Source organism: Sinohyriopsis cumingii, chromosome 2, assembly GCF_028554795.1.
Source record: "Sinohyriopsis cumingii isolate HCF-2022 chromosome 2, ASM2855479v2, whole genome shotgun sequence".
NCBI classification, from domain to species: Eukaryota; Metazoa; Mollusca; class Bivalvia; order Unionida; family Unionidae; genus Sinohyriopsis; species Sinohyriopsis cumingii.
Genome location: NC_142962.1, coordinates 67,812,821 through 67,836,247, shown reverse-complemented (window position 1 = coordinate 67,836,247; position 23,427 = coordinate 67,812,821). Strand labels below are relative to the sequence as shown.

The 23,427-nt window shown below is 34.6% G+C and overlaps 1 protein-coding gene across 1 annotated transcript in view; it reads right to left on the bottom strand.

Annotated features, from left to right (window-relative positions):
• Window positions 1–14,583: 14,583 nt before the first annotated feature.
• The window catches only part of LOC149805088 (uncharacterized), a 78,918-nt gene continuing 70,074 nt past the window's right edge, over window positions 14,584–23,427 (bottom strand). Inside the window, exons 17-19 of the mRNA XM_089947253.1 lie at window positions 22,263–22,289; window positions 18,434–18,476; window positions 14,584–16,649 (exon numbers count right to left, since the gene is read on the bottom strand). Of these exons, the coding sequence (XP_089803379.1) occupies window positions 16,622–16,649; window positions 18,434–18,476; window positions 22,263–22,289 (98 nt within the window). The 3' untranslated portion in view covers window positions 14,584–16,621. The remainder of the gene's footprint in view (window positions 16,650–18,433; window positions 18,477–22,262; window positions 22,290–23,427) is intronic.

Genomic DNA, 23,427 nt, shown 5'->3' with positions numbered 1-23,427 from the left:
ATATCCATGTCCCGCTACACCAAGTTTGATGAATATTTCGCAGCGTATGTGTGTCAATTCCATTAAATACAATTAAAATATTACAGTTTTCTTTGATCGCTTTTGGTATTTGTGTGTATCGTTGACTAACATAAATCACGTCTGTGTTTTTATGCCTGCCTCGAGAAAATATTCTAGCTGGATTTGACAGTTTATCCAGCATTACGTCGTCATATACAACTAAATCATTAATAAATCCATCGAGGTCATCTACAGATGTGCTTCATCAATATCAGTTATAAATTCAATAATATCACTGCCATCTTCATTTAACAATCTTGCATTTACATTAAAATATTTAAGCACCTCGTAGCATCACTGATTATCTACAGATGGAGTTTCTAAATACAACTTATCCCATTTGATCCATCTCATTATCAAATTAAGTAGCATTTGTGTTTTACCAGACCCGGACGGTCCAATTATTATCATTCGAATATAATTTGGCAGCGCTGGATGATGTTTGACTGGAACTTGTTTTTTGTCGCTGAGAAATCAATTGCATCCATATACTTATAATATTGATCTATATTGTGTAAAATGTAGAATACCCACCCCCACGTGTTGACTAGCAACTATAACAACAAAAATAACAAGCGTGCAGTTACAGGCAAGTGTGTACAATGTGATACACATTTTTTAAATTTATTTCCCTTGACAAGTCAACGAAGGACTTGACGAATGTCAAGGAGGGCGGTGATATCGCTACTTCGCTAGGAAAATTGCTAGGAACACCATGTGCTAAATACCCTGGAGAAAAACATCTTCCTGGATATAACTTGTGTGGTCCTGGTACCCGACTTGATATCGGAGTCGATAAATAAGATCAGCCAAGACCTGGAGAGTATCCAATAAATGATATTGATCGAGCATGTCACGCTCAGGATGTAGCTTATAAGGACAAATTTTACAACAACGACATATTGCAGATGTGAAATTAATTAATGCGTTAAATTCTATTAAAAAAAATCAATCTTTCAGAGAATCATTAGCTAATTGGTTAAGATCTGCGAGGAAAAGTAAACTAGCATTAGGGGCCGGTAATTAGTCAACCGACTATTATTATAATGGAATCGATTTATTATAGCCCAAGATGATATTGGAAGGGTAGAGCAGCGATTAGTAAACTCGACGACGCAGCAATTGTTACACGTGTTGCCGGCGCAAATTGGTTAGCACGACAGGCAATATGGCAAATTTATTTACCACCGCCTAAACGAATCGAGTATGCACTTTTTGATGTCAGCGTTCCAAATGAAGTTCATCAGGCGGATATATCATTTTTACCACATGATACTATTAAAATTGGAAGACGTCGATCAGCGTACAAATACGCGTTAGCTGTCGTTGACTTTGCAAGTAGATACAAGGAAGCAGAACCATTAGCTACTAAAACAGCAACTGAAGTTGCTTCTGCGTTTGAACGAATTTATCGGCGAGGATCTCGACCACAAGGTGGTCTACGATGGCTACAGCTGCTACAGGTTGATCCTGGAAAAGAATTTTAGTATGCAGTATCGTCGCTGATGACACAACATAAAGTCACAATCGGACGAGGACATACCGCAATTCATCGTGATCAAGTTATTGTTGAGCGATTTAATCGAACTCTTGCCGAGCGGTTATTTGGGTATCAATACGCGAATGAAATAATTCAGAAAGACAAATGATCTCGAGAATGGGTTACAAGACTACCAAGCGTGATAGCTGCAGTAAATAATGAAATTACTCGTGCAACTGCTATGAAACCTACCAATGCAATTACAAAAACACATACCAACACAACGACATGACTTTTCAAAACAATCAGTACTGGGTAATGTGACTGTAAGATATGAACCCGGTGAACTTGAAGGCGGTACAAAATGAGCAACTGATCCTATCTGGAGTATTACAACACATACAATTTCTAGCGGAGTAAGATCTACGGGTAGACCTGCAATCTGCAGATTACATTCAACTGCTCCTCAACGTGGATTTACACGTGAACAATTACAGGTTACTCCCGAGGATACACAATTACCACCACGATCACTTTCGTAAGGTGCCAGCCACCGTACGTCGATTTCTACCCACGGTAAATTGTTTTGGTTCATAACTTGAGTACTTCCACAACATTAAAATGTTACAGTTCGCACAATGATTATTCTGCTGTTGTTTCAGCGTCATTATAAATTCAGTGTCAAAATCAATTTCAAAATTTTTCTTTTATCACATTGTTTATAACCAACTATTTTTTTCTTACCATATCATCATCAACAACAAAGTTGTTACCAGTAGTTTCTGTAAAGATAACTCTCCGCAACTGAGATATTCTTCTGACTCGAGACACTGCAAGATAAAACAGGTTTGACCTTTCGATACGATCATCAACAATCCAAACTCGCCTATCAGAAAGAGTTAATCCCTGAGATGAGTGTATTGTCACTGCGTATCCTAGTGTCCACGGAGATTTTTACCTAACTCCGTTAGGGGCAAATGCGCTCTCAACAACACTAACATCAACTAAAACAATATCATTTAATACAAGATTCTGTTTTCTTGACTGTGTCAAGGATCCTGGTATTTCAACGTCGATATTCTGTCGTCGCGTATGAACCGGTCGATAACACAACGGTACAGGCTATTCTGAAAATTTATCTTTATGCAAATGAAATAACTGCTGTTGAAGTTTGTCACGAACTATCCTTCTACTTGCCACAATCAAATCGTTTGGTCTCCACCTATCCCAAAAGTCGTTTACAGGAGTTTCTGACATAACTGTACGTAATACCTCACATTGAATTTTATTCGGTTGTAGTCTGATTAATTTCTTAAACTCTTTTAATTCTGGACCAAGTGATCTATTATCATCAGTTATTTCCTCATAATAATCCACACACTTTTTTAACCATTCGTGTGGAGACAATCCAACAAAGGGTAAGGGTTGACCGTGATCGCCCCACATTATTATAGCAGTATTTTTTGTTAACAACCAAACAAGAAATAGTTTAAACGTTTCTAATGACTCTGTACATATCTCATTCCAAACAATAATCCTTGGAATTTAATTATCACCCATTCGTTCAGGAGTCCATTTATCTCCCTTCCATCCAAAGAATTTATGATAAGTACATGATTTTACATTTCTTTCTCTCATTTCTCTTGCGAGTCTGTGTGTAGGGGTAAAAACAATCATATCAACTGAACTCTGTCGAAATAATTCAGTGACACGAGTTGTTTAACCACAACTCCTGCCCCGTTTAGATAAACAGTCTTATGTCTAGTCACGGGATCATATACATATGGGCTGACGATAATTTTGATATCTGATTATTTTTGCGATAAATATCTTTAATCGGAACATCAGCGGATTCGGTGTAACAGTGTAGTTCTTCTTGTTTTATCCTCCACTCGCCATAACCAGTACCTGTAAATTCAGTCAGTAATTCTGAATATTTTCATTCGATATAGAATGAATCCGTAGCAATTCTAACGGCAAATTTAGCAAATCTGTTTATCATCGATAATAAATTTATCGAAACATACGCGAACATTGAAGATCTTAAATGAGTAAACTGCTGTGACTCTCCATCAGTATAACTCACAATTGTACCTAATTTACTTCCATTTGACAAAAAACCTATTTCTTGACTAATAAACGTATTTCTGTTCGTTGTATCAGCAATTATAAAATCTAACTCAGCATCATCTATAATTAATCTTGTACAATGTCGTTTATGATCACATGATCCACCTTGAGTAAATTTACCGCTTATTTTTCTGCCAAGATCTTTCATGAACTATTCATCCCCTTCATCTCTGACCTGAGATATATTATTAACATTTCAGTAATTTCATCCTCGTTGAGATGAGGAAAATTGTCTCTGATATTTTCCTTTTTAAACTTATCTGGTTGTGGTAACCAAACTTCTTTCTGAGGACGGTATGATTTAATTGCCTCGCTGACCGACAACGATATCAGTATTTTTGAATCAATCATATATTGTAACAATACTATTGGAACCCAACTTTTCTCTCTGAAAAATGTATACCAAACCAAACGTAACATATCAGGTGTACATTCTCAGCAAACTCAAATGACTCGATACAAGCGAATCCGGTCAATACAAAATCGGGTAAAGGTCCGTTTATCGATACTCTGGTCATCTCGTGTGTGGGATGTCGAAATTGTTTAAAATACTTAGCGCACTCTCCCATACCAAGAACAATTCCTTGATAACACGCTGCCATATCAACCGAAATTACATCTCTGTAATCGTATTTAGTATTCCACAATCCGCTCATATTCGACACATCTGCGTTTTACATCTTCAAGAAATTCAACGCGTGTTGGTTTCCATGAAGTTTTCTTCTGGGCAAAATGAGCAGCAACTGACGGAACGGTAAAACATTTACTCAACAATTGTTCGGTATCATCTGTATATCGCTGCGCAAGATTTTTCATTTTGTCGTGGAGAGATTCTAAACGATAAATGCCTCCGCTAGGTCGTACAAACTGAAAATAATTTTCATCCCTGACAGAGTCAGGGGAGGAACTTCGAAATACAGAAAATAATATGAATATTTGTGAGTATCCATTTATTATTGTCTTGAAGAGCATGTTCTCACAGACAGTCTCTTTTTTAATCATGCTGTCTGCAATTTTACATGTGGTCACTTTGATCAATATTGATTTAAAAGGCGAACCAAAGTAATAGGACGTAATCTGTGAAATAATTGGATCTTTTAAACTTATGTTATAGATGCAATGAAAGTTAAAAAGAATTAAACTAATTTTAAGAAGGCTGTTCCAGATGAATTTGCTGGTGGAAATCAGAAATGTTGTATAAAGACCCCAGCAAATTTGAGAGTTATTTCAACGTGTCAGCATAAGCAAAGTGAAATGTTCCTACAAATGTATCTAAAATTATGGATAATGAATCTATTTTTTCTGCTATAATATAAATATGGACGGTGTATTCAGTTTAAATATCTGATATCATTTAAGTATGGACAGTAAATATTATTTAATTATCTGATATAATGTAAGTATGAACACCGAATCTAATTATCTGATGTAATGTCTATAATTATTCTCCTAGTACATGTATGTACAAAAGATGTCAGGCATATATAATGTATTCATTGGTTTAACCATAATGATCTGTAGTACATCTAAGATTCCTTCCTTTTTTGACTTTATGTTTCGCTAACCAAGCGTAAAACGGTGCGAAATTCTGAACTATCCGGAGCTGGAATATTTTTGTGGGCATGCGCATTGGAGCTAAGGGAGGTAAATTTAAGCGCTACGATCAGTAACACCGTTGCAACGTGAAACTCTCACCCACTAGACGTGTTTAAAAACAAATTAAGCTATTGAAGTAGTGCTATATATTGGTCTGCCCTCTTGAACCGAGAATTACAAATTTGGGGTTAATGGGCACTAACATTCTTGTCTTCACATCTGAATGGCTTCGTATATTTCTGATATAAGATAGGCCAGAGGAAAACATACTCATACAATCCTTTCCAATGGGAGACAAATATATAAATACAACTGAAGTTTATATATTTTAGTTAGATTATTATGATTATAATATATATATATATATATATATATATATATATATATATATATATATATATATATATATATATATATATATATATATATATATATATATATATATATTTATATGCGACAGCCAAAGAGGAGACAAAATAGTGTGTTATTATTAATTTGAAAAGTCAGCAAATAATGTATGTGTCACTCAAGGAAAACCAGATTTATGTAGCCACATTACATACATTTCCTTTTAAAATGGCAATAAAAAGTGTATCATCTCGTATCCTCTTAAAAACATACGGCTCTTAACTGTCTCTGAAAAGCCTGATGATCCTGCGTGCTTTAAAGATTGATTTTTCCCCAATAGCCTTGATAATTAGCAAAATTTAGAATTAAATAATCCATACCATCTGGAGAAACAATGCGTTAAATATCTTAATAAAGGAATTAAATGTTATACAAATATAAACATATAAGGAATAAATTACTGTACAAATATTCACATATAAAGAATCAATGTTTTTGCAAATATCTATATATAAGGAATCAATTTCTGTACAAATATCTACATATAAGGAATCAATTTCTGTACAAATATCAACATATAACAAATCAAATTTCGCACAAATACAAACATATAAGATATAAATTGCTGTTCAAACATCCACATATAAGGTATAAATTGCTGTTCAAACATCCACATATAAGGATTCAATTTCTTAACAAATATCCACATATAATGAATCTATTTTTGTACAAATATATACTTATGAGGCGTATATAAATGAAAACATTTTAATACTACAATAATCCATACAGCATATTTAAACTGCTTTAAAAATTTCTTAAGAGAATAGATGTTAAAGATCAACTTATGAACCATGTCCTTTGGGTAACGTGATTAACGCTCCGTCTCGTGTGTCTGTATTCATTTCTGTACTAGAAATATTTAAACTGATATAATTTTAAAGTATATAATCAATTTATAAATTTTGGAAACATAACAAAACGTTCATAAAGTGTTTATTTATTTGTTTTTATTATCCGATAATATTCATGCTTCTATATGACCATTTCGTCTTGTCCGTGCCTGGAAATAAATAAATAAATAAATTAAAAACAAAACTTACATACAAACTACGTTTCAACGTTTTAAACGTGAAAGCAGATATTGAAGGAAAGCTGACCAGTAACAAGTCTTGCACTATTTATGCACCAGTGCGTTGTCATGGAGTAGATATTAGGTACCAGAATGCGGATAGATGTTTCTCTAATGTTTTAAAAGTTTTAGCAACATTTTGGAGGCTGGCAAATTTTCACTGAGGCCAGCAGACTCGGGCACATGTATCTGGACGACCAGGCGGGCACATGTATCTGGGCGACCAGGCGGGCACATGTATCTGGGCGACCAGGCATTTTGCATCGAAAAGTAATGAGTATAAACCTCTCTTGACAGTTCGACTACGTCAGGGGATTTGTGTTATGTACTCATCTTCTATTTAAACTGGAATCGGCTTCCAATAGGTGAATCAATGTTTCTTCACATGTGTCTTTCTCAATCAACCGTCTCTAGTCACTATTTTCATAATTGAAAAGTGATTGTTTAGAGATTAGAGATTGTTTAGAGATTTCAACTCGAGTCTAATTTTTATCAACTATCCTCAAATACGGAACACAAAGTATACAAGCTTTTTTGAACATCTAATGATTCTTCAGTATATTAAATCGGCTGACGAATTAACACTCGTGATAATAGAAATGTATTATTTTCTGTATCGAGAATCTTAATGAAACTGACTATGACATCATCCACTTCTCTCTGTTCCATCGCATACATTTGTCTTCCCGAACGCGGGCCATCTTTAATGGCTTCGCAACCATCTTTTAAACAATATGACAAAAACTGATTGTGCCCGGAGTTTACAGTATTATGTTTACACAGTAACCGAATTGTTCTCCTTCCCCGACATTTATATGTTGCTGCCATTTATCATTGCTACGTCACACGCATATGTCTGCGGATGCCTGGGGTACTACACGTGCTGATGCAGATAATTTTATGGAACGTAATTTTGTCTATTGAAAGGCAACATATTTGATGGCAGGTTAAAAAAAGAAAACGTTAAAAGCAAAATTATCATAACTTTTCAAATACACCTTGTACGTATTTTGTGATATTTAATATCCATAATAAATACAGTGTGCAATATTTAATTAAGCATAAAATACAGCAAAGCTTAAGAATGAAGACTCATTTAAAAGCCTTAACGTCAAAGCATGTCGAAAGAGGAGTCCATTCAGTTTGTTTCTGAACAGAGGGAATGACAGCCCTGTGCTAATTAAATTTCAACCTATATTGTGATTATCTGATTGTGTTCCTTTAAGGAAATTCAGAATTAATGCCAGCGGTCAAGAATTATTGTCCCAGACGCGTCATTGTCTAGCAAATGACTGGTATAAAAAGCAAAGAACTATTAGCCACAAGAAGTAGAAACACAACAACAACCAACCACAGTTTGTTTTTCAAGAATGGCAAGTTCGCAGGTTAATAAATGTGTCAGTTAGAAATGCTGGGTAAGACCCTAATGGTCAGTGCTATCTTTCCAGGTCTTCAGAAGAGTTTTTACAATGCGGTGTACAATAATCGTCCCTAACAGTGTGTTTCTGTGATTAGATGGGCATGAAATTCACTTATGATTATGCACTGTAAAAAGTATTGCATCTTTTCCATGGAAGCTGAAATAGCGATATTTATTAAAGATTCATATTTTATTCAAACAGAGTTACATGTAATTTATTCGCGCACGTAAATATTATGACATATACTGCTGGTTAAATTTCTCATCTTTCAAAGATATATATTCTCTGTTAGATACAGGTTCGTCATGTTTGATAAAGAATTGGCGTTGTAACAGAGATGTTGATTTGCTTTCGTTGCTTTTAACGGCACCTTTAAGACCTTATTTATGCTGCAATTTCCGATACAGCCCATGTTCAAGGATCGTTTGTCAGCATAAAATAGCACTCAGTAAACAAACATAATTAATACAGGAGAATCTGATTTATATCTTTAATAACACAAGTGGACAAAGAGTCAAGAAATTCTTTATTCAATATAATTCTTTACACGTCATCTGAAATTATAGACTGCTTATATTTAAAGAAGTCATCAGCCTAAAAGTATGCGCATTACGATCCAAAAGAAAATCATGCAATGACATGTTTGGGCGTGGTCATTATGTGAGCTGAAAGTTCAACTTGAACGAAACCAGACTGATCTAATTTCATTTGAATAATGCATTATATTACAATAAAGATCACATGATCATACCAGCTGTACCATCTTCTCTTTGTAACACTTGATTAAACATTGAAATTTTTCTCTTTTACCTTCCTCTGATATAATAAAGCATATTAAAATTGCAATTACTTCTTTCCATCTCTTCTAATGATCCAACGATGTCCATTCAAATTTGACAAAATGCGATTGGTGAAACTGGAACTGGAGTTTATTGACTATTTGAAGCTACTTCTTTCTCGGACATTGGTCACATCGATTCATATATTATTTAAAGTCACTGAATGACCGTTTCAATTATACCGCTGTACGATATTTCCGCAAGTGAAATACAAGGACGAATTAACTTCAGTTTGTGTGGAAAAATGCTTTATAGTTCATCTTTTTCACAAGCCTGTCCACCGGGACAATATTCAATGTCGAAAAATGACCCCGGGAACAGTTCTCAACGTTGAAACATCACCACGGAGGTTATTCTTCAACCTTGAAAAATACCCCCACCCCCACCCCCGTGACAGTTTTCAACGTTGAAAAGGCATCACCGCGATGATGTTCAAAGTTGAAAGAAAGCCGGAATGACATCCAGATACAGGCGTGCAGACTGTCTAAAAGTGTATCATTGTGTATCGCATATATGCATAAACACTACTATCATCGATTAATGGCTATAAATCAGTAATGACCGTGCTAAGACCAATTAAGAGGAAATGAGTTTGAATTGGCTCAGTGTTCATAAGCAGCAGAGAGGGTGAACATAGTTTTTGCTGGAGCGTCGTTTTTTGGAAAACTAAAGCCTCCTACGAAAACGGAAAAAGGGTCAGTAATGTCAAACCAAAACCTCTAACCGACTGGAGTTTCTCTGGTTATGTTATGTTTCTTCTGTTACTTTTTTTGTCATCGTCGTTTTTTAGCAAGTGTGCGCGCGCGTTTACCCACCGTGACGCTTCATTGTACTCGCACACCCTCTCTGCTGCTCTCATCCAAACGTTTTATCAAGGCCCACATGATATCGTGATCGAGGATCATGTACATTTATTGTTACACAAATTCGTGCGGAGTTGACTGTGCTCCCGAAAAGAAGTTTTTTAATTTAATATATCCATGTCCCGCTACACCAAGTTTGATGAATATTTCGCAGCGTATGTGTGTCAATTCCATTAAATACAATTAAAATATTACAGTTTTCTTTGATCGCTTTTGGTATTTGTGTGTATCGTTGACTAACATAAATCACGTCTGTGTTTTTATGCCTGCCTCGAGAAAATATTCTAGCTGGATTTGACAGTTTATCCAGCATTACGTCGTCATATACAACTAAATCATTAATAAATCCATCGAGGTCATCTACAGATGTGCTTCATCAATATCAGTTATAAATTCAATAATATCACTGCCATCTTCATTTAACAATCTTGCATTTACATTAAAATATTTAAGCACCTCGTAGCATCACTGATTATCTACAGATGGAGTTTCTAAATACAACTTATCCCATTTGATCCATCTCATTATCAAATTAAGTAGCATTTGTGTTTTACCAGACCCGGACGGTCCAATTATTATCATTCGAATATAATTTGGCAGCGCTGGATGATGTTTGACTGGAACTTGTTTTTTGTCGCTGAGAAATCAATTGCATCCATATACTTATAATATTGATCTATATTGTGTAAAATGTAGAATACCCACCCCCACGTGTTGACTAGCAACTATAACAACAAAAATAACAAGCGTGCAGTTACAGGCAAGTGTGTACAATGTGATACACATTTTTTAAATTTATTTCCCTTGACAAGTCAACGAAGGACTTGACGAATGTCAAGGAGGGCGGTGATATCGCTACTTCGCTAGGAAAATTGCTAGGAACACCATGTGCTAAATACCCTGGAGAAAAACATCTTCCTGGATATAACTTGTGTGGTCCTGGTACCCGACTTGATATCGGAGTCGATAAATAAGATCAGCCAAGACCTGGAGAGTATCCAATAAATGATATTGATCGAGCATGTCACGCTCAGGATGTAGCTTATAAGGACAAATTTTACAACAACGACATATTGCAGATGTGAAATTAATTAATGCGTTAAATTCTATTAAAAAAAATCAATCTTTCAGAGAATCATTAGCTAATTGGTTAAGATCTGCGAGGAAAAGTAAACTAGCATTAGGGGCCGGTAATTAGTCAACCGACTATTATTATAATGGAATCGATTTATTATAGCCCAAGATGATATTGGAAGGGTAGAGCAGCGATTAGTAAACTCGACGACGCAGCAATTGTTACACGTGTTGCCGGCGCAAATTGGTTAGCACGACAGGCAATATGGCAAATTTATTTACCACCGCCTAAACGAATCGAGTATGCACTTTTTGATGTCAGCGTTCCAAATGAAGTTCATCAGGCGGATATATCATTTTTACCACATGATACTATTAAAATTGGAAGACGTCGATCAGCGTACAAATACGCGTTAGCTGTCGTTGACTTTGCAAGTAGATACAAGGAAGCAGAACCATTAGCTACTAAAACAGCAACTGAAGTTGCTTCTGCGTTTGAACGAATTTATCGGCGAGGATCTCGACCACAAGGTGGTCTACGATGGCTACAGCTGCTACAGGTTGATCCTGGAAAAGAATTTTAGTATGCAGTATCGTCGCTGATGACACAACATAAAGTCACAATCGGACGAGGACATACCGCAATTCATCGTGATCAAGTTATTGTTGAGCGATTTAATCGAACTCTTGCCGAGCGGTTATTTGGGTATCAATACGCGAATGAAATAATTCAGAAAGACAAATGATCTCGAGAATGGGTTACAAGACTACCAAGCGTGATAGCTGCAGTAAATAATGAAATTACTCGTGCAACTGCTATGAAACCTACCAATGCAATTACAAAAACACATACCAACACAACGACATGACTTTTCAAAACAATCAGTACTGGGTAATGTGACTGTAAGATATGAACCCGGTGAACTTGAAGGCGGTACAAAATGAGCAACTGATCCTATCTGGAGTATTACAACACATACAATTTCTAGCGGAGTAAGATCTACGGGTAGACCTGCAATCTGCAGATTACATTCAACTGCTCCTCAACGTGGATTTACACGTGAACAATTACAGGTTACTCCCGAGGATACACAATTACCACCACGATCACTTTCGTAAGGTGCCAGCCACCGTACGTCGATTTCTACCCACGGTAAATTGTTTTGGTTCATAACTTGAGTACTTCCACAACATTAAAATGTTACAGTTCGCACAATGATTATTCTGCTGTTGTTTCAGCGTCATTATAAATTCAGTGTCAAAATCAATTTCAAAATTTTTCTTTTATCACATTGTTTATAACCAACTATTTTTTTCTTACCATATCATCATCAACAACAAAGTTGTTACCAGTAGTTTCTGTAAAGATAACTCTCCGCAACTGAGATATTCTTCTGACTCGAGACACTGCAAGATAAAACAGGTTTGACCTTTCGATACGATCATCAACAATCCAAACTCGCCTATCAGAAAGAGTTAATCCCTGAGATGAGTGTATTGTCACTGCGTATCCTAGTGTCCACGGAGATTTTTACCTAACTCCGTTAGGGGCAAATGCGCTCTCAACAACACTAACATCAACTAAAACAATATCATTTAATACAAGATTCTGTTTTCTTGACTGTGTCAAGGATCCTGGTATTTCAACGTCGATATTCTGTCGTCGCGTATGAACCGGTCGATAACACAACGGTACAGGCTATTCTGAAAATTTATCTTTATGCAAATGAAATAACTGCTGTTGAAGTTTGTCACGAACTATCCTTCTACTTGCCACAATCAAATCGTTTGGTCTCCACCTATCCCAAAAGTCGTTTACAGGAGTTTCTGACATAACTGTACGTAATACCTCACATTGAATTTTATTCGGTTGTAGTCTGATTAATTTCTTAAACTCTTTTAATTCTGGACCAAGTGATCTATTATCATCAGTTATTTCCTCATAATAATCCACACACTTTTTTAACCATTCGTGTGGAGACAATCCAACAAAGGGTAAGGGTTGACCGTGATCGCCCCACATTATTATAGCAGTATTTTTTGTTAACAACCAAACAAGAAATAGTTTAAACGTTTCTAATGACTCTGTACATATCTCATTCCAAACAATAATCCTTGGAATTTAATTATCACCCATTCGTTCAGGAGTCCATTTATCTCCCTTCCATCCAAAGAATTTATGATAAGTACATGATTTTACATTTCTTTCTCTCATTTCTCTTGCGAGTCTGTGTGTAGGGGTAAAAACAATCATATCAACTGAACTCTGTCGAAATAATTCAGTGACACGAGTTGTTTAACCACAACTCCTGCCCCGTTTAGATAAACAGTCTTATGTCTAGTCACGGGATCATATACATATGGGCTGACGATAATTTTGATATCTGATTATTTTTGCGATAAATATCTTTAATCGGAACATCAGCGGATTCGGTGTAACAGTGTAGTTCTTCTTGTTTTATCCTCCACTCGCCATAACCAGTACCTGTAAATTCAGTCAGTAATTCTGAATATTTTCATTCGATATAGAATGAATCCGTAGCAATTCTAACGGCAAATTTAGCAAATCTGTTTATCATCGATAATAAATTTATCGAAACATACGCGAACATTGAAGATCTTAAATGAGTAAACTGCTGTGACTCTCCATCAGTATAACTCACAATTGTACCTAATTTACTTCCATTTGACAAAAAACCTATTTCTTGACTAATAAACGTATTTCTGTTCGTTGTATCAGCAATTATAAAATCTAACTCAGCATCATCTATAATTAATCTTGTACAATGTCGTTTATGATCACATGATCCACCTTGAGTAAATTTACCGCTTATTTTTCTGCCAAGATCTTTCATGAACTATTCATCCCCTTCATCTCTGACCTGAGATATATTATTAACATTTCAGTAATTTCATCCTCGTTGAGATGAGGAAAATTGTCTCTGATATTTTCCTTTTTAAACTTATCTGGTTGTGGTAACCAAACTTCTTTCTGAGGACGGTATGATTTAATTGCCTCGCTGACCGACAACGATATCAGTATTTTTGAATCAATCATATATTGTAACAATACTATTGGAACCCAACTTTTCTCTCTGAAAAATGTATACCAAACCAAACGTAACATATCAGGTGTACATTCTCAGCAAACTCAAATGACTCGATACAAGCGAATCCGGTCAATACAAAATCGGGTAAAGGTCCGTTTATCGATACTCTGGTCATCTCGTGTGTGGGATGTCGAAATTGTTTAAAATACTTAGCGCACTCTCCCATACCAAGAACAATTCCTTGATAACACGCTGCCATATCAACCGAAATTACATCTCTGTAATCGTATTTAGTATTCCACAATCCGCTCATATTCGACACATCTGCGTTTTACATCTTCAAGAAATTCAACGCGTGTTGGTTTCCATGAAGTTTTCTTCTGGGCAAAATGAGCAGCAACTGACGGAACGGTAAAACATTTACTCAACAATTGTTCGGTATCATCTGTATATCGCTGCGCAAGATTTTTCATTTTGTCGTGGAGAGATTCTAAACGATAAATGCCTCCGCTAGGTCGTACAAACTGATCATAGTTTTCATCCCTGGCAGAGTCAGGGGAGGAACTTCGAAATACAGAAAAAAATATGAATATTTGTGAGTATCCATTTATTATTGTCTTGAAGAGCATGTTCTCACAGACAGTCTCTTTTTTAATCATGCTGTCTGCAATTTTACATGTGGTCACTTTGATCAATATTGATTTAAAAGGCGAACCAAAGTAATAGGACGTAATCTGTGAAATAATTGGATCTTTTAAACTTATGTTATAGATGCAATGAAAGTTAAAAAGAATTAAACTAATTTTAAGAAGGCTGTTCCAGATGAATTTGCTGGTGGAAATCAGAAATGTTGTATAAAGACCCCAGCAAATTTGAGAGTTATTTCAACGTGTCAGCATAAGCAAAGTGAAATGTTCCTACAAATGTATCTAAAATTATGGATAATGAATCTATTTTTTCTGCTATAATATAAATATGGACGGTGTATTCAGTTTAAATATCTGATATCATTTAAGTATGGACAGTAAATATTATTTAATTATCTGATATAATGTAAGTATGAACACCGAATCTAATTATCTGATGTAATGTCTATAATTATTCTCCTAGTACATGTATGTACAAAAGATGTCAGGCATATATAATGTATTCATTGGTTTAACCATAATGATCTGTAGTACATCTAAGATTCCTTCCTTTTTTGACTTTATGTTTCGCTAACCAAGCGTAAAACGGTGCGAAATTCTGAACTATCCGGAGCTGGAATATTTTTGTGGGCATGCGCATTGGAGCTAAGGGAGGTAAATTTAAGCGCTACGATCAGTAACACCGTTGCAACGTGAAACTCTCACCCACTAGACGTGTTTAAAAACAAATTAAGCTATTGAAGTAGTGCTATATATTGGTCTGCCCTCTTGAACCGAGAATTACAAATTTGGGGTTAATGGGCACTAACATTCTTGTCTTCACATCTGAATGGCTTCGTATATTTCTGATATAAGACAGGCCAGAGGAAAACATACTCATACAATCCTTTCCAATGGGAGACAAATATATAAATACAACTGAAGTTTATATATTTTAGTTAGATTATTATGATTATAATATATATATATATATATATATATATATATATATATATATATATATATATATATATATATATATATATTTATTTATTTATTTATTTATTTATATGCGACAGCCAAAGAGGAGACAAAATAGTGTGTTATTATTAATTTGAAAAGTCAGCAAACAATGTATGTGTCACTCAAGGAAAACCAGATTTATGTAGCCACATTACATACATTTCCTTTTAAAATGGCAATAAAAAGTGTATCATCTCGTATCCTCTTAAAAACATACGGCTCTTAACTGTCTCTGAAAAACCTGATGATCCTGCGTGCTTTAAAGATTGATTTTTCCCCAATAGCCTTGATAATTAGCAAAATTTAGAATTAAATAATCCATACCATCTGGAGAAACAATGCGTTAAATATCTTAATAAAGGAATTAAATGTTATACAAATATAAACATATAAGGAATAAATTACTGTACAAATATCCACATATAAAGAATCAATGTTTTTGCAAATATCTATATATAAGGAATCAATTTCTGTACAAATATCTACATATAAGGAATCAATTTCTGTACAAATATCAACATATAACAAATCAAATTTCGCACAAATACAAACATATAAGATATAAATTGCTGTTCAAACATCCACATATAAGGTATAAATTGCTGTTCAAACATCCACATATAAGGATTCAATTTCTTAACAAATATCCACATATAATGAATCTATTTTTGTACAAATATATACTTATGAGGCGTATATAAATGAAAACATTTTAATACTGCAATAATCCATACAGCATATTTAAAATGATTTAAAAATTTCTAAAGAGAATAGATGTTAAAGATCAACTTATGAACCATGTCCTTTGGGTAACGTGATTAACGCTCCGTCTCGTGTGTCTGTATTCATTTCTGTACTAGAAATATTTAAACTGATATAATTTTAAAGTATATAATCAATTTATAAATTTTGGAAACATAACAAAACGTTCATAAAGTGTTTATTTATTTGTTTTTATTATCCGATAATATTCATGCTTCTATATGACCATTTCGTCTTGTCCGTGCCTGGAAATAAATAAATAAATAAATTAAAAACAAAACTTACATACAAACTACGTTTCAACGTTTTAAACGTGAAAGCAGATATTGAAGGAAAGCTGACCAGTAACAAGTCTTGCACTATTTATGCACCAGTGCGTTGTCATGGAGTAGATATTAGGTACCAGAATGCGGATAGATGTTTCTCTAATGTTTTAAAAGTTTTAGCAACATTTTGGAGGCTGGCAAATTTTCACTGAGGCCAGCAGACTCGGGCACATGTATCTGGACGACCAGGCGGGCACATGTATCTGGGCGACCAGGCGGGCACATGTATCTGGGCGACCAGGCATTTTGCATCGAAAAGTAATGAGTATAAACCTCTCTTGACAGTTCGACTACGTCAGGGGATTTGTGTTATGTACTCATCTTCTATTTAAACTGGAATCGGCTTCCAATAGGTGAATCAATGTTTCTTCACATGTGTCTTTCTCAATCAACCGTCTCTAGTCACTATTTTCATAATTGAAAAGTGATTGTTTAGAGATTAGAGATTGTTTAGAGATTTCAACTCGAGTCTAATTTTTATCAACTATCCTCAAATACGGAACACAAAGTATACAAGCTTTTTTGAACATCTAATGATTCTTCAGTATATTAAATCGGCTGACGAATTAACACTCGTGATAATAGAAATGTATTATTTTCTGTATTGAGAATCTTAATGAAACTGACTATGACATCATCCACTTCTCTCTGTTCCATCGCGTACATTTGTCTTCCCGAACGCGGGCCATCTTTAATGGCTTCGCAACCATCTTTTAAACAATATGACAAAAACTGATTGTGCCCGGAGTTAACAGTACTATGTTTACACAGTAACCGAATTGTTCTCCTTCCCCGACATTTATATGTTGCTGCCATTTATCATTGCTACGTCACACGCATATGTCTGCGGATGCCTGGGGTACTACACGTGCTGATGCAGATAATTTTATGGAACGTAATTTTGTCTATTGAAAGGCAACATATTTGATGGCAGGTTAAAAAAAGAAAACGTTAAAAGCAAAATTATCATAACTTTTTCAAATACACCTTGTACATATTTTGTGATATTTAATATCCATAATAAATACAGTGTGCAATATTTAATTAAGCATAAAATACAGCAAAGCTTAAGAATGAAGACTCATTTAAAAGCCTTAACGTCCAAAGCATGTCGAAAGAGGAGTCCATTCAGTTTGTTTCTGAACAGAGGGAATGACAGCCCTGTGCTAATTAAATTTCAACCTATATTGTGATTATCTGATTGTGTTCCTTTAAGGAAATTCAGAATTAATGCCAGCGGTCAAGAATTATTGTCCCAGACGCGTCATTGTCTAGCAAATGACTGGTTTAAAAAGCAAAGAACTATTAGCCACAAGAAGTAGAAACACAACAACAACCAACCACAGTTTGTTTTCCAAGAATGGCATGTTCGCAGGGTAATAAATGTATCAGTTAGAAATGCTGGGTAAGACCCTAATGGTCAGTGCTGTCTTTCCAGGTCTTCAGAAGAGTTTTTACAATGCAGTGTACAATAATCGTCCCTAACAGTCTCTTGTTACACCTGCTAGTATTGCATGACAACAACAAACACAGCAAATACTATTCAGTAGTAACGTAGCAATCAACCTCGTCAAATACAGGGGTTTGGACAACATTCCCATCTTTTTCAAATCGAAGAGGGTTCCATAACTAAGTTTTTCGGGGGTGGGGGGGTGGGGGGTGGCTCTGGTACCTTGCTACGGCTGTTCATCTAATATACGTACCATTTTTCTCTCCAAAAATTATATCCTCGAAAGTTGGGCTCATCTGTAAGAGATATAATACAAATTATTTTGATATATTTTTGTTTGATATGCATGGACATGAATAAAAAAAAATACAAAAAAATGAAGTTTATAATGGTCTCAGCTGGTCAAACATGTAGCAGAGTAAAACTGTGATAATATGACTACATAAATTTGCCTGCATTCAGCATTGTGGTATTTGAAGCTGTTTTGCCCTACTCAACGAAAACAAATTCAGACCTGTCACTAAATTTTCTTGTAGTATGCATAGAAATCTGACAAAAATCTTGCCGTCTTGTTACAGGTAAACTATTGCAAGTTGTCTAAGTTAATTATTTTATTTAAGGAATAACACACAAATTGCTCACAAAAATTTTGTTTCATTAATTTTTTCAAGGAATAGCACATAGCAAATCACCTTATCTCAACCAGAGAAATTTTAATATGTTATCTACATATCACCAAGTCTTAATTGTACTTAACATTCGTGAAAATGGTTTGTAAATTGATCATTTCTAAAAATTAAAAATTATGGGCAAAACAAAAAATTAACTTTTAAAAGGAGAACAAATTTGCTATTCTATACTCTGTTATAAAGGTGACCAAACAAAAGGTTTTTAAAAATGATACAAATCAAGAATCCACCTTTATTATTATTATTATTATTATTATTAGTTGTTGTTGTTGTTGTTGTAGTAGTAGTAGTAGTAGTAAGAAGAAGAAGAAACAAGAAAACAAATGCTTTACAAATATACAAATTAGGAATACACCTTTATAATTATCTATCTATCTATCTATCCATCCATCCATCCATCTATTTATTTATATCTATCTGTGTGTGCATATATATATATATATATATATATATATATATATATATATATATATATATATATATATATTCCGGAAATGTTTGCAAATTTCTTCCCTGACAAAGTACAAACCATTAGAGATAAGCTTGACACCACAATTTCAATTGACTCGTCGTCACTATACAGTTGGAATATAGAATTTGAGCGGCAACCATTAGCAGCATTTGAACCTGTCTCTATGGATTTCGTACGTACAATCCTGATGAAGAGTGTACCAAAGTCAAGTGAACTTGATCCAATTCCAACATCACTGTTGCTTGAGTGCTTAGATCCAGTATTGCCTTCACTAACTGATGTTATTAATACCTCTCTCTCATCCGGGGAATTCTCATCATTTTTAAAACTGCCATTGTAAAGCCTCTGCTGAAGAAACCAACACTAGACCATAACGATTTAAAGAACTACCGCCCAGTTTCTAATCTCCCATTCATAACAAAAATGTTAGAAAAGGTTGTTCTATCCCAGTTTGTATCTCATCTAAATTCAAACAGTCTTTTTAGCAATGTACAATCTGAATATCGCCCTTGCCACAGTACTGAAACTACTCTTCTAAGAGTAGGTAATGACATTCTCTCTGCGTTGGATAGCGGAAAGATTACAGTCCTCACCCTCCTTGATTTGTCTGCAGCATTTGACACAATAGACCATGATACATTAATTCACGGTCTCCAGCATGTATTTAGCATTCATGATACACCCTTACTATGGTTCAAGTCCTACTTGGTCAACAGGACATAAATTGTATCTACAAATGGAATACACTCCAGCCCAGTTGATCTTTGTTGTGGTGTTCCACAGGGGTCTTTTTTTTTACCTGTTCTCTTCATTCTGTACACTCAGTCGCTCTCAAGTGTCATATATCATCATCCAGTGTCTCACCAATTGTACGCTGATGACACCCAAATATACAAATCTAGCCACCCAACTGAAGTTTATGCTACCATCCAAGGTGTAGAGAGGAGCATTTCTGATGTGAAATCATGGATGACTTGTAACAAGCTGCAGATGAATGATGATAAATCTGAGGCCATTCTGATCACAACACAAAGACTTTCTCATTCACATACTTTACCTCAAACAATAAATATCAGCAACATTAAATTCAAACAATCAATACGAAACCTAGGTGTTACTCTGGACAGTACTCTCACATTGCACCAACATGTCATGAACATATGCAAGGCTGCATATCTTGAGCTGAGACGCATCAGCTCAATTCGCAAATATCTTTCAGTTGACGCCACTAAAACATTTGTGTGTTAATTAGTACTTTTAAGACAGGACTATTGTAACTCAATTCTGTCCGGTTCATCTCAATATCTACTCCAGAAACTTCAAAAAGTTCAAAACACAGCTGTTCGGATCATACTTAGAGTACCACGATCAGAGGACACCTCCCCGCTTCTCTGTGGCCTACACTGGCTATCCATTCGATCCAGAATCAAACACAAAATTTGTTCTCTTTGCTACGTTTCACTGTCGGACTCTAGTCCAACATACCTATCTGACCTCACCCATGTGTACACACCAGCAAGATACTTACGCTCCTCTTCTGAGAATCGTATACTCATTATTCCCACTATGAAAACAAAGTCATATGGACAGCGTTCTTTTGCATACTAAGGCCCAGCAACGTGGAATGAATTGCCCACTGAACTTAGACACAAAGACACAGTGATCACATTCAAAAGGGCTCTCAAAGCTCACTTATTTCGACTGCAAGAACAAACTTAAAGACCTAATAATATTTCCTACCTTAAATATTCTCAGCATGTTTATTTTTTAATGTTTTGTAATTTCATGGTGTTTGTTTTTGTAATCATCTTATTATATTTTTTTTTATCTTACAGGTGTTGTCCAATGTTGTAAAGCGCTTAGAGCTTCTAAAGATTAGGCGCTATACAAAGTCCACATTATTATTATTATTAATATATATATATATATATATATATATATATATATATATATATATATATATATATATATATATATATATATATATAATGCCAAGTGTAAGGTGAAGTTGCCTGCATTTGCAACATGCCTATTGAAAGAATGTTGGCATACCTCTATGTTATTTTTATGTTGTATTTGTAAAAGTTGTACATGATCTAATCACACAGATAACTGAAATGGCTTCACCTATGTACTCAAATAATAATGAATGATTAAGTTGTCATGACTAAACTTTAAAACTGTCGGCGCAAATAAATTTACTGTTCACAAGGGTTCATTTGCTAGAAAAACCCTCTTTTCAAGATAACTTAACAAGAATAAACTTTCCAAAAATACAAACAAATAAAAGAAATGAACGAAAAATTAATGTCTTAACACAATACCATTTGAATTTGTAACCATATTTTATTTAAAAAATAACTGTAACCTGGTATTAAATGTACATATCAAAATTAATATGGTTGTTGTTGTAGATGCATCTGCGCTCTTCTGAACCAACTATACTCCACCAGTCTTTATATTCCAAAGAACTTAAAACATTTTCTTGTTTTTCTTACTAGAAAACTGATTTCAGTTGTCCGCAAACAGAAAAATTATTTTATTCAAGGAAGTGCACTAAATTGACTCTTCCAATGGTCTAAGTGGTTGGAGCGTCGCGGGTTCGAACCACGGCCGAGTCATAATAAAGACTTATAAATATGGTACTAGCAGCTCCCTCTCTTGACACTCAGTATTCAGGGATTAGTGTTATTTCTGGTCGCCCTGGAGTCGGGATAATGTGATTGGCTGGGACATGATGCTATATGTCTGCAGATGATGCCCCACTGCCACGCTGCAGACATTGTAGTGATATGACTGAAAAAATTTTTATGCTACGTTGAAAAGCAAAAAAAAAAAACAAAAAAACAAAAAAAAAAAAGAAACATGCAAAAATTAGTTTAGTTTATATTTAGTATCTTTGCTTTGCTTTGCTTACATACCTTTAGGCGTCATTGATGGCTGAGAAGCTGGAATCAAAGAGATGAATACGCTGTTAGTACTTTCATTCGTTACTAAATTATCATGAAATAATATTTAGAAATTAAAAGAAAAGAAACATATTTTTAAAATTTCACTTTACTATAAATGTTATCTCTATAAGAGTAGCCAACAATAAAAAGCATTACAAACTAATGCAAATAGACAGCTTTGCAATAAGACCCAATGAGAACCAAATTAAAAAAATTATGCAAGTTTGTAATAAGACCAATTGAAAACCAAATTAAGATCTTAATGCAAAACTTTCCAAAAGGACCCCACGAACACCAAATTAAGATCTTTATGTAAGTTTGTATAAGACCCAGCAAACACCAAATTAAGATCTTTAGTAAGTTTGTATAAGACCCAACGAACACCAAATTAAGATCTTTATGTAAGTTTGTATAAGACCCAACAAACACCAAATTAAGATCTTTATGTAAGTTTGTATAAGACCCAACAAACACCAAATTAAGATCTTTATGTAAGTTTGTATAAGACCCAACAAACACCAAATTAAGATCTTTATGTAAGTTTGTATAAGACCCAACAAACACCAAATTAAGATCTTTATGTAAGTTTGTATAAGACCCAACAAACACCAAATTAAGATCTTTATGTAAGTTTGTATAAGACCCAACAAACACCAAATTAAGATCTTTATGTAAGTTTGTATAAGACCCAACAAACACCAAATTAAGATCTTTATGTAAGTTTGTAGAAGACCCAGTGAGAAATAAATTAAAATTTGAATACAACCATTTTAATAGAACTTTAAATTCAGAATTGAATATTGTAACAATAACGGTACATATAATGTATCTGGCAGCAGTCTAAATTGTTGTTTACGGTGTATATCTCAAAGAAATTCAAGCCTCACTATTTATGTCTTTACTACTCCAAGAAAACTTAAATAGTTTCACCTCCCCCTTTATCATTATTAAACCGAAAGTGATTTGTGTTAGTCCTAGAAATGGAAAATGACAAGTCGTTGAAGAAAGGTTACATTCATATCGTCCGGTGTTGTCAGTGACTTTCTATTTTAAATCAGTGGTTGAATGCACCTTTTTATGTTCACAAGATATTAAACTGTCCTCAACATTATGTAGAAAAACAAAAATCTCTTGT